The following is a 16,426-nucleotide window of genomic DNA, read 5'->3' as shown; positions in this document are numbered from 1 at the left end:
GAGCAGGTCTGAACCTGAGGCAGTGCTATAAGTAAGGCTTAACCAATTCCAACACTGTAGGAACCTTCCGGAACAAAGGTTGAACTTTGAGTTAGTCCACATTTTCTTCATGAGGAAGTTGGAATTGGTTTGGAGAGGAATTTTACATGGGCAACATCACCCAAAAAAAACCCCATCTGATATGTCACAGACATATCAAAGGTTTTTATCAGTTGTCGGAGCGGAGTTCAGGAGAATGAGCCGGGAGAAGTCCATGCTTAAAGTGTTCCCTCCTGGCTCTTTGGCATGTGGCGGACATGGGTGAATAATGAAAGTCTATGGAGCCATCTCTTTCACAGTCACAGAACTGGGAGAAAGGCACATGGCCCTCGCGGCTCATTCTCCTGCACACTTAGACCTCGACTGATAGAAAGGTTTGATATGTCTCTACTACATTTTAGAACACTCAGAGACCGATCAATAAGAACTTTTTAAAGGGGTTATCCGACATTAGAAAACATATACATGTCCCTATACATGCCCCTCCCTACCCCGCCATCACTGTCAGACAAGTGGAGCATGAGTCATTATCTTGAGTAGGGGCCGACATAAGAAATTTGCAACTCAAAGCTATGAGGAGAGTATGGGTGGGTTCACACTACGGAATTCTCGCGGATAATATCCTCGGAATTCCGTCGGCTGTCCGCGCGCACAGCTGCGCTCCTTTCCGCCGGCTCCATAGACACCATTCTATGGGCCGGCGTATTCCGCTATCCGCCCAAAGAAGTGACATGTCACCTCTTTCGGCGGATAACGGAGTACGCCAGCCCATAGAATGGTGTCTAAGGAGCCTGCGGAAAGGCGCGCGGCCGTGCGCGCGGACAGCCGACGGAATTCCGAGGATATTATCCGCGAGAATTCCGTAGTGTGAACCCACCCATACTCTCCTCTCCGCGCGGACAGCCGACGGAATTCCGCAGAGTTTATCCACGAGAATTCCTCAGTATGAACCCACCCTATAAACAGAACATTACAGGGGTACTCTGTTGAAATGTTTTTCTGTTGTTGGAAAGTTATACAGATTTTAGAGTATTAATACAGAGTATTACAATAACTCCAGTCTTCCAGTTCTTGTCAGCTGCTGTATGCCCTGCAGGAAGTGGTGTGTGTTGTGTTCAGTCTCGTATAGAACCTTGCAGACAACACAAATGTATTAACGGCCTGAGTTCTAGTCCCTGAGCTCAAAAATACATAACATATAACAACAAGAAATAAAGCTGAATAATAATGTGCTGCACCTCAATGTAATAAACAAAAATATAAAAATTATTTTATTGTCCACAACCAGAAGAACAAGACATGTAAAAACACTTAAAATCATAAAGTATACATACACAGTGCAAACCAAACCACCCTATCATTAGCGTATAGCAAGAGCAATACCTAAATCAAGTGGTGTGATAAAAGTAAAAATATATAATGCACCTAGGTGCCTGCCATGTAATAAATACTATAATGTGCCACACAATGTAATGCAAAATGATGACAAAGGTGAACAAACAAAAAAATGAAAAATTACAATAAATGGAGAAAAAAAAAAAAGAAAAATCATATGGATGGATGGAGCTGTAATCCCCACGCATTCCCTCCTCTAGACTTCCTTAGGGGTTGTCTCCAGTCTGACACAGTGCTCTCTGCTGCCACCTCTGTCCATGTCAGGAACTGTCCAGAGCAGTAGCAAATCCTCATAGGAAACCTCTCCTGCTCTGGACAGTTCCTGACAAGGACAGAGGTGGCAGCAGAGAGCACAGTGTCAGGCTGGAAAGAATACACCACTTCCTGCAGGACATATAGCAGCTGATAAGTACTGGAAGACTGGAGATTTTTAAATAGAAGTAAAATACAAATCTATAGAACTTTCTGGTACCAGTTACAATTTATAAGAATTTTTTTCTCCTTTAAAGCACTTGGACTCTAGACTTCTACCAGAGATATTACTGATATAGTTCGCTCACAGACTGGTTAAAATAGTGTTCACTAACTGGAAAGACATAAGTGGTGTACTCAATGAGTGAGGTCAATACTTGCACAGGGGTCCTCTACCATGCCCGTCCCTGGTCAATAGATTACTCTACTAGACAAGACTTTCCTGTTTCCCTGCCGAGACTAACTGATCGTAGAGAATCTGTGAGATGCAGAAACATGAAATAAATTCTATTGATCAAAACATGAGTGACTGTGACTTGTCACCTTGTCACCAGCCGAGTTTAGATCATCTCCGTACCTTCATTTCCATCTCCTCCTTCATACTTAGCAAACACGCTCAGCAATGCATGAAGCCTCCGAATCACAATGCTTATTGTTTTCTACTTTGCTGATTTTTCTGCATTTCAATGTAAGACGAATCAATAACCCTGTTAATCTGCTTGTGCCACCATTGCTCTAAACCCAGGGGTAGGGAACCTTGGCTCTCCACCTGTTGCAAAACTACAACTCCCATCATGCCTGGACAGCCAAAGGCTGTCCAGGCATGATGGGAGTTGTAGTTTTGCAACAGCTGGAGTCTCGAAGAGCCAAGGTTCCCTACCCCTGCTCTAGCCTATCCCGTCTAATGAAGATCTGACGCCTCTTCAGTACCACGCACCGGCTTCTTAATGGTTAATTTTTTTAATTTTTTTTTTTGTTAATTAAATTCATTTATTAAAAGATTTGATACAAAGATATTTCCCAAACAATCAGACAACAATGGTGCCCTTAATCTTCCGGAATGTTTGCGGTAATTTATTTCAATTTGACATTTTTAATAGCGGCCTCATTTACAGTGATAAATTATAATGGAATTAAAGCTATTAGCCTGAACGGAAGATTTTACACTTGACTTTTTTTTTATGATGTGTTTACTGTGTTTTTGGGGTGACCACCTGCAGCACAAGCGTTGGGGTCTTAAAGGACCGGCTGGCTATATATAGATGTCAAAAGTTTAAAATGGTCTTGGTCTAAGGCCACCTCCCCCGTCATGAAAATCTTTCCGGATTTCTTATCAGGGTTCTATTGGACATGGACACCCTTCAAAATTTTTCCTGAAGGGTATGCGTGCCGAAAAACAGGTCTGGAAATTATAGGACACAATTTCTAGCACAGCTGCAATACCACACCCAAACTGAGGATAAGTGTGGTGCTGTTTCTTGAAGAAAGTGGCCATGTTTTTCTAAACGTTTATCCAAATTAGCTCTACAGATTGAAAACAAAAGCCCATACCGATACCCATACTCTTAATTTCTATTCCCCACATCCTTGGTTAAAGTGAAACTGTACCCACAATCTGCCCCCCCCTCCAACCGCTTGTACAGTCAGATAGCTGCTTTTAATCAAACATCTGTCCTATCCTGCGGTCCGGTTGGCAGGTGATGCAGTTATTGTCCTAAAAACAACTTTTAAACTTACAGCCCTGTGTCAAATTGTCGTGGCCTAGAGCGTCTGTGCCCTAGGATTGCAACTCCCCTCCATCCCTCCTCCCCGCCCTCTTTATCATAAGGAATGCCTCAGGCAGGATTTCTCCTATTCATCACTTGTCTAAACACTGCACAGGTGCCTTAACTATCCAGCACATGTGCAGTGTTCAGACAAGTGATGAGAAATCCTGCCTGGGGCATTCCTAATGATGAAGAGGGCGGGGAGGAGGGATGGAGGGGTGGTGCAGGCCTAGGGCACAGACACTCTAGGCCACACCAATTAGACACAGGGCTGCAAGTTTAAAAGTTGTTTTTTAGGACAATAACTGCATTACCTGCTGAACGGACCCCAGGACAGATCTTGGATTGAAAGCAGCTATCTGAAGGTACAAGTGGTTTAGGGGGGCGGGGGAAGATTGCGGGTACAGAGTCATTTTAAACTTGATGGCCATACACTTTTTATTTTTGGTACTATGTAACCATGTACTCCTTATCTAACATAGTTAATTCTAGCAAACCCTAGAGATAAAAAACTAGGTAGGGCATGCTGGGTAATAAAGAAAGGTTTACAGCCTTCTTCACCTCACGCAGAATTATCAATACTCTCCACATTAAAGCATCTCAAGCAATAAAACTAAAGGCCATTGTGGGAATAGGAAAAAAAAAGCTCGAAGTGCGCAATAAAGTTCCTCCGATTCACACTCTGCTACTTTATATGCAAAATTATAATTAAAACCAAACCTCTTATTTAAAACTTTAATGCCGGCGGTCTGTTTACTTCCCAGAATCAGTCGATGATTACTGGAAGCCGCGCGGTAACGCGGAGCATTAGCGAGGAGGGAAGACGCTACAATTACCAGTCCTCCTCCTAAGTAAAGTTCAATAAAGATTTGGCTGCACCAAGGATCCATTAAACCATCTCCATGTTCAATACGTCTGTCCCTCATCCCAAACCATCAGCCGGCAATTCCCAAGTATAAAAATAAAATAAAATAATAACAATAGACGATGTTCCATTGTTCCGCCATCGACATTTTATCTGCTTTCCATGGACGGCGAATGAGCTAAATGGTATTTCCATATGAACAAAAACTGACTGGGGAACATATCGAAACAATGTGCAGCTGACTATAAAAAATGTATTCTGTGGAGCTGGAACGGCTAGCAGGTTTCAATCAATCAATTCTTATACAGGTGGATGGCGGTTTTTTACTTTTTTTTTCCCGCTTAGTCTCAGCATGGTTCCAAAAATAGAAAATCAGTACATTTTCTTGCTTGGAAGAAACAAACAACATGTGTACCAATTAAATGTGCTGGCACAACAGTGGCAGGAGGGGAGCCGAGGTCTCGGCATTCTTTCTCTGCAAGGGCCTGGCGCTCTGTTGATTAGCATAGCGTTTTCATACGGGAGGATTATCATGTGTATAATTGTAGAGGCAGCGAAAAAGAGGAAATAAAACTATTATTATATAACACATAAGGCTGAAGTCACCCGTACATGGTTGTGTGGTATATTGTAGAGATGATCGAACAGCGGAAAATCTTAGGTTCTATAGAACTCGAACCTTGTTGAACCTTCCGCATTTGATTCCCGATGCCTTCCCGGTCCGTGGGGAAGGAGGAAACAGCCCAGGTACCGCCTGGAATTCCAGGGTACAGCCTATTTTTAGGTTATTTCAGGGTGTGAGTTCAGCAATGTTCTCCGAACCTGAATGCTCGGTTGATATAGACCAGTCATGTCAAACTCTGGCCCATGGGCCAAATCTGGACTTTGGGGAGGGCTGGCTACTATATGAGACTATGGGGGAGGACTGGCTACTATATAATAGACTATGGGGAGGGCTGCCTACTATTTGAGACTATAGGGGAGGGCCGGCTACTATATAAGAGACTATTGTGGAGGGCTGGCTACTATAGGAGATGACGAGGAATGGCTGGTTACTATATGAGACTATTGGGGAGGGCTGGCTACTATATGAGACTATGGGGGAGGACTGGCTACTATATAATAGACTATGGGGAGGGCTACCTACTATTTGAGACTATGGGGGGAGGGCTGGCTACTATATAAGAGACTATTGTGGAGGGCTGGCTACTATAGGAGATGACGAGGAATGGCTGGTTACTATATGAGACTATTGGGGAGGGCTGGCTACTATATGAGACTATTGGGGAGGGCTGGCTACTCTAAAAAGAGACTATTGGGGAGAGCTGGTTACTATAGGAGACTACGAGTAATGGCTGGTTACAATATGAGACTATTGGGGAGGGCTGGCTACTATATGGGACATTTGGGGGGCTGGCTACTATTTGGGCACTATTGGAAGGGCTGGCTAATATGTAGGGCAATATTTGGGGGATTGGCTATTATATGGGTTGAGGTTTAATCATGTCATAGCAATTTATCATGTCATTTCATTTATTAGTGCACAGGGCTGGGAGACGCACACCACTGACAGCTCCAGGAACAACGCACACTGCTCTGACAGTGACAGCACCGCGGCATTCGCACTTCAATAATTATCAAGGTTGGCCCGCAACTTTTTCAATTTTGTCCCACTGTGTATTTGAGTTTGACACCCCTGCTAGTGTTGAGCGGACCTGTCAAACTGTTTGTATCGGCAATGTTCTCCAAACCCCAACGCTTTGCATTTGATTCCCTGCAGCTGCAGAAGTTGGATGCCACCTCAAGGCTGCTAGGAAAACATGGATACAGCTTATGGCCTATGGCTGTATCCATGTTTTTCAGGACTCCCTAGGGCTGCATCCAACTTCTGCAGCCACTGGTAATCAAATGCAAAGCGTTGGGGTTTGGAGAACATTGCCGATACGAACAGTTTGACAGGTCCGCTGAACACTAGTTGTAAGGGTTTTGGCTGGTTGCTAGACTGTAGAGTTCGGTTTCGGACTGACCCAGACACGCTCAAGGTTCACTCATCTCTATCCATAACACGGGTATTGTAACTTATAGTAACCCTATTTATGCTACATACCAGACTGTGGTGTGTTCACATGGCCACAATACATGCTGTTTTTTATGCGGAAGTGCTTCTCACAGCCCAGTATCCAAAAAGAAACAATACATTAAAGTCTGAAGAATGAGAAGAATGAAAAGCATGCTGATATGTAACTTGTTTTTAGCAGAGTTCTGCACTGAAGCCCGTAACATACCCTTCAAGTGACAGTGTTCATTAAAATGTTGCTTAAAGGGAATCTGCCACTAGGTTCAGGGTGTCTTAAATGAGGATAGCAGAAACTAGTGACAGAAATGCTGGACAGATCAGTGTGTTACTTACATCATTCTGCTCAGCCGTTCTCCTAATATGCAGGAGAAAAGGATTCTTGCCACGCCCCTCTCCCGCCCTTCAGCTGCTGATTGACAGTTGGCTGCCTATACACAGCATGGATGGATAACTGCCAATCAGCAGCTGGTGGGCGGAGTTTTCTACTCCTCATAAATATTGAGGGCTGCTGCACATAATGGAGAGGACTACTTATTGTCCATGTTATTCAGGAGGAGATCTCTGGATCATCTGCACAGAACAATGTAAGTGATACATCATTCTGTTCAGCTTCTCTGTCACTAGTTTATGGTACCCTGAGATAGGACAGAATAATCCTACTGACAAAATCTCTAAGTACCCGCAGGCAGTGAAAGGGAACTCTCTGTTACTTGAGGGTAAGAGGGAGGGCATTGTCCGTCAAACATAATTTATTCCTATGTTTACATACTACAGTGTATGCAAACAAATAAATAAATAAAAATAATAATATATATTTGTTATGCTGCCTATAGTCCCCCACCATAAATTTAGTGGGTCCTCAAGGGTGGAGCCTATGCACATCAGTGAAACCAAGGGCACCATATTGGGAACCAGATTTGCACCTCACAACCTAAGAATAGGGTCCCTTCATTTTATAAGTGAATCTTTATAGCTCCTATGCAGGGGTAGGGGGCCAGCAGGTGTGTGGCCCCTTACTACCCCCATAGTGGCCACGCCAACTATCATGTATATGTAACTCTTAAAGTTATTCCAATGAAAGGCAGGTGGATCGTGTACAATTTCCCAGCAAATGGATCCAACTTTATTAAATGGAGAGACGCTACATTTCTACCTACACGGTAATAAATCAACCCAACTATTTGCTAAGGTGCTTTATACTTATTAAGTAACAAGCCATATTCAAGAAGGCAAAGCGAGACAGCAGTCAGTGACTAGAGAGTGATTAGACATTCGGCAGACATTCGCAGTCCGGATTCTATACGGCACTCTATTTTTCTTCTCTAATTATTTTCACCTCAGGACTCCCGCTTCCGCTTTGCATTCTAATCATCTGCGCCCGTCGTGTTTACAGAACAAACACTCTCCTCTAATTAAATGATTTGTTATAACATCACTCTCAGGCCCCGGCCTCCGATTACCTTGGGTGCATCTGTCTGCAGTTTCTTGGGTGTCCCTTTGGGCTCGGGAACTTTTGAAGTGTCCTTAACAGAGGGCGAGTCGGCTTGTTCCCCCTGGAGGTTCAGGTTGATGTTGTCCGTACTGGCAGGATGGTCGATATTATTGGAGTTCCGATTGCGATGAATAGCTGCAAGACATGGAATAAAACAACTTAGGGAAAGCAACACCTTTGCAATTTTTGGGAGAGAAAAAAAAACAAACAAAAAAAAAAAAAAAAAACTGAAACTTTATTCAAAACAAAAGTGCAAGTCAGAGAACATTTTATATTTGTCTGTCGATAAACTAATCAAAACCACTATGGATTTCCTTACTTGTTTAGACCGAGACTGTAAAACACTGTTATAGGTGCAAAGGAACAGATTAAAGGCCTTAGGCGATACAGACTCCCAAAGCCCAGATTTTTTTTTTTATTCCAAAATTTTTTATTGCTTTTGGCTACATAGGTGGGACAGTGTAATATATAAGATTTTCTAAAGTGGGGAAGGAGGACGGGGTCATAACCAGATTTGCCTTGCAAATGTATACATACACAAAACAAATCTCCTATATACAGTAAATACACACATATGCATACTGTTACACATATATAATACATACATATACACACTGTGACACACATAGAATACACACATACACACTGTGATATATATAAATACAGATATACACACTGTGATATATAATACACATATACACACTGACACACATAGAATACAAACATGTGCACACTGACACACATATAATACATAGATACACACTGTGACCCACAGAATACGTAGATACAGTTGTATATAATACACATATACACACATGTGCACACTGACACGCCTAGAATACATAGATACACACTGTGACACACAAAGAATACATGTACACACTGTGACACATATAGAATACACCTATACACACATATGTAATGTTTTACATTCATCTCAAGGGGACGGACTCTGCCTATTGTTGTCTACGTCCATGAGCCTTGCAGTAAAGCACGTCACTAAGTGCTGTTCAAAACAATTCAAGTAAGATGGCCTCCCCCATAACAATGTACAAAAAGTGAAATAAAAATAATAGAAAATAGAAACAGATTAGAATAAAATAACAATGTTTAGTAGGTGACGCATTCCTTTTAAGTGAATTGTTAAATTCTCCCTATACAGTATATGGCTGGGTTCACACTACGTGTATATTTCAGTCAGTATTGTGGTCCTCATATTGCAACCAAAACCAGGAGTGGATTAAAAACACAGAAAGGCTCTGTCCACATAATGTTGAAATTGAGTGGATGGCCGCCATTTAATGGCAAATATTTGCTATTATTTCAGAACAACGGCTGTTGTATTGAAATAATGGCCGTTATTTACCGTTATATGGCGGCCATCCACTCAATTTCACCATTGTGTGAACAAATCCTGTGTTTTCAATCCACTCCTGGTTGAGGTTGCAAAATACTGACTGAAATATACTGTATGTGAACCCAGCTTATAGCTAGTAAAACACACTATAAATCAATTTACAGTTACAGTCACGGCCCAGCAATGTCATGGCCCAGCTGAGTGAATGCCTGCCCAGCCAATCAGTGACTGGGTCGGTGTCACTGATTGGTTGAGCGGGCAATCACTCAGCTGAGGATGTGATGACCCAAGCTGCTGTGAACAGGACCCGGAGCAGCACTATGAGAAACGAGGATGGGTGAGTTTGCTTGTTTATTCTTTTCTACCCCCACCCCACCTGCCTGTCAATTTTAGTGTTCATGGAAGTTCTCCTTTAAAGAGGACCTGTCATCCCCCGTGCCAGGGTGACAGGCACCCGACCCCCCGCTAGAGCCCCCTATACTTACCTGATCGCGCCGGGTCCTGCTTCTTGAGTCGGTCCAGTGACAGAGATTTCAGCGCCCGAAGCCCGGCGCACGCTCCTGAGATGAGTCCGATGCCCATAGAGAATGAATGGTGAGTCCGACGCTCCATTCATCCTCTATAAGCGTCGGACTCATCTCAGGAGCGCGCGCTGGGCTTGGGCCACTGAAATCTCCGTCAACGGACCGAAGAAGCGGGACCCGGCGATCAGGTAAGTTTAGGGGGCTCTAGCGGGGGGTCGGGTGCCTGTCACCCCGGCACGGGGGGTGACAGGTTCCCTTTAAGACCCATTACAAAGTTATATAACTTTTTAATGTGTTTTAATTGCTGAAAAAATATTTTTGCCAGATTTGTCCTTTAATTAAATATCAAAAAACCCTAAAATCTTGTAGTTGCCATTCTGGCCACTAGGTCTTAAAATGAGCTGGGACTTCCTGTTCTGTACAGATGATTTCCCTACAGCATTCTCCTTATCATTAAAGACATGCAGAGAGGTGAAACCAGTATATAGATAACAGCAGGGGCGGTCTTGGCATTTCTGGGGCCCCAAGCGAAGTTATGTCTGGGGCCCCCTACTCAACATCCACTCCACAACAATAGACCGCTGTGTGCTGCCCCCAGTAGCATATACCCCTTGTGCGCAGCTGCCAGTAGTATATACCCCTTGTGTGCTTCCCCTCAGTAGTATATACCCCTTGTGTGCTTCCCCCAGTAGTGTATAGACGCCTGTGTGTTCCCCTAGCTATATATAGCCCCCCAGTGTGCTCCCCCAAAAGTATATAGACCCCCTGTGTGCTGTCCCAGTTGTATATAAACCCCCCCGTGTGCTGCCCCCAGTTACATATACCCCCTCTGTGCTCCCCCACTAGTATATAGACCCCCTGTGTGCTCCCCCACTTGTATATAGCTCCCCTGTGTGCACCCCACTTGGATATAGACCCCTGTGTGCTCCTCCAGTAGTATATAAACCCCCTGTGTGGTTCCCCTAGTAGTATATAGACCCCCTGTGTGCTCCACCAGTATTCTATAGATCCTTGTGTGCTCCCCCAGTAGTATATAGACCACTGTGGGCTCCTCCAGTAGTATATAGACCCCTGGTGTGATGCCCCCAGTTATATATAGACCCCCTGTGTGCTCCCCCAGTAATATATAGACCCCCTGTGTGCTCCCCATTATATATAGACCCCCTGTGTGCTACCACCAGTAGTATATAGACCCCCTGTGTGCCCCACCAGTAGTATATAGACCCTCTGTGTGTTCCCCCAGTAGTATATAGACCCCCTGTGTGCCCTACCAGTAGTATATAGACCTCTATGTGCTCGTCTAGTAGTATATAGACCCCCTGTGTGCTGCCCCAGTAGTATATAGACCCCTGTGTGCCCCCCCCAGTTATATATAGACCCCCTGTGTGCTGCCTCAGCAGTATATAAACCCCCTGTGTGCCCCACCAGTAGTATATAGACTCCTGTGTGTTCCCCCAGTAGTATATAGACCCCTTGTGTGCCCCACCAGTAGTATATAGACCCCTGTGTGTTCCCCCAGTAGTATATAGACCCCCTGTGTGCCCCACCAGTAGTATATAGACCCCTGTGTGCTACCCCAGTAGTATATAGACCCACTGTGTGCTACCCCAGTAGTATATGGACCCCTGTGTGCTACCCCAGTAGTATATAGCCCCCCCCTGCTCCCCCACTTGGATATAGACCTCCTGTGTGCTCCCCCACTTGGATATAGACCCTATTCTGCTGCCCCAAGTAGTATATAGACCCCCTGTGTGCTGACCCAAGTGGTATATAGACCCCTCTGTGAAGCCCCAGTAGTCTATATCCCCCGTGTGCTCCCCCAGTTATATATAGCCCCCTGTGTCTTCCCCATTATATAGCCCCACTGTGTGCTCCCCCCATTTATATAGACCCCCGCTATGCGCTCCCCCAGTTACAAAGGCCCCTGTGTGCTCCCCCTCCCATATAGTATATAACACAATAAAACAAACACTTATACTCACCTGGGTCCGGGCGTCTCCTCTTCTCTTCACTCTTGTGGCCGCAAGGTTTTTCCCTGCGATCACAAGAGGCCGCGCTCCCCTTGTCCTGGCGCCAATGCTCCAGTGATGTCACTGGAGCACCGACACCACAAGGACAGAGCGGCCACTTGTGACCGCAGGGAAAACACTTCCTGCGGCCACAAGAGTGACTAACAGGAAGGGAGCCAATGGCTCCCACACTGTCAGTGCTGCTGCATGTAACTGTGAGCTCTCATTATGAGTGCTCATAGTTACAGTTCAGATCACAGCAGTGAGCAGGGCAGCAGCCCTGTCTAGCGGTCTTGAGCACAAGAGAAGAGCGGGGCGTGGGGGCCCCCCTGGATGTTGGGGGCCCCAAGCGATTGCTTGGGGTGCTTGGTGCCAAAGACCGCTACTGGATAACAGAGGGACACCTAATAGCTGATGTTCTTAAATTTGTAGAATGACGTTTATAAAAGGTCACTGATCACGTTCCACCCACCCACTAGACACCAGGGAAGGGTAAAATACGCATTTTAAATGCAGCTGTCAACTTTGTCCGATGGCCGTGTCCACTAATAGCCGTGGTCCCGGGCTGCAGATAGCACCCAGAATTGGGGCGGTTCAGAGTGGGGTCGCTGTGCGGCCCCCCTCTTAACGCCCTTAACGACGCCAGAGCGTACATTTACTCCCTTAGTTGTAAAGGGGTTAAAATAATATATATATATTAATTAATCTAGGGTCAACCTTTGAACAGCAGGAAGAAGACAAGAAAAAAAAATGCGCCGGGTAAAGTAGTGATACACACATCAGCCCTATAATCACGTAATCTAAGAGCGGGAGCCAACACTAATATACCGGCCGATAACATCACTCACACTTCTGCAGATGTATCTGCAGCTTCTCAGAAGTGGAGATGTACCGGATAAAGCAGCGATCATGCGGGCAGATATTATTCGGGCCTTCCTGCCAGTCACATAAAAGAACATTACAGGCGACTTTCCCCAGATGCAGATGGCTGATAACCAGAAATAAAATATTGTATGAAAGCAAACAGCAAATGGAGATACAGATGTATCCGAGATATATTTATGTATGATTGTATGCACATTTACAGAGCAGCTGAACAACACACTGAGCTCTGCTACATCTGTATAACAGACAAATACCAGGGCACCATGGACGCTATGTAACCCTGTCCAGATGAATGACGTCCATCCATTGGAGAACTGCTGTTGGACAACGTCATCATACGGGAGGTCATTTCCAAGGGGGGGGGGTCACCATGAGATCACATGACCCAACTGAAAGAAAGGATTCCAATAATTCTTAGATAAAAAAAGAACAACTGAATGAGGTGCATATATATATATATATATATATATATATATATATATATATATATATATATACACACACACACATACTGGATGACTAGCTGTATTATGAGCCACGGATCTACCTTATCCATTATGTTCGATTTTGTACTACTACCCCTGCACAGCCTCACATCTGCCTTGTCCATCATGTTCCATACTGTACTGCTACTGCAGGGAACCCCACCCTGCCCCCATGTCTGTCTTTGAAGGTCATGCTAAGTAAAGGGGTATTCCAGGGGGAGGGGGGGTGGATTTCTCAAAATAACTGGTTATACAGGTTTTGAAATTACTTCCATTTAAAAAAATCTCACGTTTTCCAGTACTTATCAGCTGCTGTATGCCCTGCAGGAAGAGGTGTATTCTTTTCAGTCTGACACAGAGCTCTCTGCTGCCACCTCTGTCCATGTCAGGAACTGTGCAGAGCAGTAGAAAATCCTCATAGAAATAGCCTCTCCTGCTCCGGACAGTTCCTGACATGGACAGAGGTAGCAGCAGAGAGCACTGTGTCAGACTGGAAAGAATATACCACCTCCTGCAGAGCATATAGCAGCTGATAAGTACTGGAAGACTGGAGATTTTTAAATGAAAGTAATTTACAAACTTGTATAACATTTTGTCACTAGTTGATTTGATTTTTTTCCCCCAGAGTACCCCTTTAATCAGACCTGAAAGGAATTATGGTACATTTCCTCCTCTCCAGCATCACCCTAACACGCCTCTATTGCAGCCAGCCATTGTATATGCTCAGCTTCTCAGTGGTAACATACAAGATTAATGGCGGTCTCGTCCTCCCCCGTGTTAGGTCACACAACCTCTCGCCACATGCAGCGTCCTGTCTTCCCTTTAGTATTCAGTCCATTTTTTAAGACGTGGTTTAATTAGTGAGACAATTACCGGCCCAGTAGAACAGGGGACCCCGTAACCCCGAGACCTCCCGTCTGCTGAAGGCCGGTCCAGCTAACAAGGACAGGCAATGGATAGATTAGTAAGGAAGGCGGTGGAGGGAACGGAAACAGCAATGTACAAGCTACATGTATGAAGAAGCAAGACCCTGTTCTAGGCAACAGCAGGCAGGCAGCCATGTTATCTACAATCACCTCTATTTAAACCCCAACCAGACCGTGCCACTATGGTGCAAGGGGGCCTAGCTCAAGATACTTCCCCTCAATGTACATATTCCCCAGAAGGAAGAAAATCGGCACTGTACTTCCAGCTATTGGATTCTTCCTTATGAAGGAGAGATGATTTGTATATACGTCTCCCAAGATGCATTTCCCTGCCTCTGAGACTCCCAAGGGCACCTTGGCAGTCTACACAACAAAACATGGCAGATCCTTTCCACATACAATTCTGTTTCCCTGAAGCCACCACTATTGAGAGTAAGGGTACTATTACACGGAACGATAATTGGCCGAATTGGCCCTATCCGGACGATTATCGCTCTGTGTAATAAACACAACGATCAGTCGATGACAACGATCATCGGCTGATCGCTGATATAGGTTTGGACCTATAATTGTCGGGCGCTGACCGCGCATCGATACGTGTGATAACGGTGCGGCCGGCGGCTGATGATTTCCAAACTGTATACATTACCTATCCACGGTCCAGGCTCCTCTTGCACTCTGCTTCTCACCAGGTCCCGCACGATGTAGCTTTAAAACGGCCTGTCTGAGCTGACAGGCTGCTCAGCCAATCACTGGCCGGGACCGTCGCGGCCAGCGATTGGCTGAGCCACCTGTCAGCTCAGACAGGCCGCTCTGGAGCTGCAGCGTGCAGGACTGGGCGAGAAGCAGAGCGCAAGAGGAGCCCTGCAGCCTGGATATGTAATGTATAGAGTTTAGGCAAGGGCTGCAAGGACATCGTTAACGATGTCCATGCAGCCCTTGTTAAACGATTATTGGGCTGTGTAATAGGCCCAGTAAACGGGCACCGATCTAGCAGATTGGTGCTTGTTTACAGTTATTGTCGGGCCCCATTGGCCCATGTAATACTACTGGATCATACTGTTACCAATGGGAAGATGAGCTCCCCCTAATGGTGATAAAAAGCAGACATAAAAGGAGGGATTTATCATTGTGCGCCCCTGGCATATGCCATGATAAAAGGGCGGATTCTCCCCTTTTTCATGGCGTACGCCTGCAGTATCCCCCGACCGTCTGACGGGCGGGCGGAGGGTGCGACTGGGAAGGGAGGAGGCGTAACCTCTTCCCACGCTTGATTTACCAAGATTTACGCCTGAACACAGTGGTAAACCAGGCAAAAATGGCACACAGGGAGCAGGGACTATCAGAAAGGCAGTTGTAGGGGATTGGGGGAAGGTGAGTATCACCATATATAAACCTTTTTTTTTAATTACCAGACAGCCCCTTTAAGCCCCCTACAGTCAGACTTGAGATTCAGGGTTTCATCAAAGTTTTATGAGAGCAGAAATTGCAGCGATATTGGTTGTCCCCCACAATCGGACACTCATGAATATGGCTCGAGACTGATGAAAGCCAAACCATTCGTACACACGACTGCAAAAAAAGAAATTTCACACATAAAGCCGGTTATGTTTTCCGCATCCGATATCTCATTATACTGCAGAGTAAATCAAAGGCAACATAAAATATAAAAAGTAGTATAATTTTTTTTTTTATTTAATTAAAAAAGTTAAAAAAAAAAAAAAAAAATTTAAAAACATGGAATTGCCCTGAAGTAATTTTGGGGATGAAACAGAATAGATACCATAAACCTGTTGATCTTTACAGAACTCCGACCTCACTGTTCTCTATACGCGGCGCCCCACAGCCTCGCCCGCCCCTCCCCCGCCGCCTGTCATTCCATAATTATCAAAATAAAGTTTTAAGCATCGGCAGTAATTAGGACAAACACTTTTTTTTTCATGTGTGCACAAGCTTTCAAATCCCCCAATCTGCATACTTTGTAAGTGTTGATCACAACAGTCTTTGAGTTAAATACTTTAGAGGGTAAGGGACCTCTCTTTTTTTTTTTTTAATGGCAGAGTACCAGAAGATTAATAAACCGCACAGCATGGAAGCATTTAATTAACAACGTTCAAACAGAAATTATTTTTAGAAAGAACATGCGCAATTCTTTGTCAGTGCGGAATCATTAACTACTGTAACCATGATGATTGTCATAAACAGAGGAGAAGCGACCGGCTGAATGACAATGTGGCTCATGCATATGTATCAATCAGTTCCGCACCATCTGTAATCCCATCCTGGATAAGTTACAGACTGGGCAAAGCAGTGCCGCAGAAATCCAGACTGGTAATTAAAGGGATCTCTCTGAT

General features: G+C 44.8%; 1 protein-coding gene across 2 annotated transcripts in view; it reads right to left on the bottom strand.

Annotated features, from left to right (window-relative positions):
* The window catches only part of SAMD12 (sterile alpha motif domain containing 12), a 402,216-nt gene that overhangs the window by 362,913 nt on the left and 22,877 nt on the right, over positions 1-16,426 (bottom strand). For both annotated transcript variants that reach the window (XM_069957168.1, XM_069957167.1), the window contains exon 3: positions 7,855-8,021. In XM_069957168.1, the coding sequence (XP_069813269.1) occupies positions 7,855-8,021 (167 nt within the window). The remainder of the gene's footprint in view (positions 1-7,854; positions 8,022-16,426) is intronic.

The sequence above is a fragment of the Dendropsophus ebraccatus genome, chromosome 2, assembly GCF_027789765.1.
Source record: "Dendropsophus ebraccatus isolate aDenEbr1 chromosome 2, aDenEbr1.pat, whole genome shotgun sequence".
NCBI classification, from domain to species: Eukaryota; Metazoa; Chordata; class Amphibia; order Anura; family Hylidae; genus Dendropsophus; species Dendropsophus ebraccatus.
The sequence above is the reverse complement of the archived record's forward strand: the minus strand, read 5'-3'. Positions and strand labels throughout refer to the sequence as shown.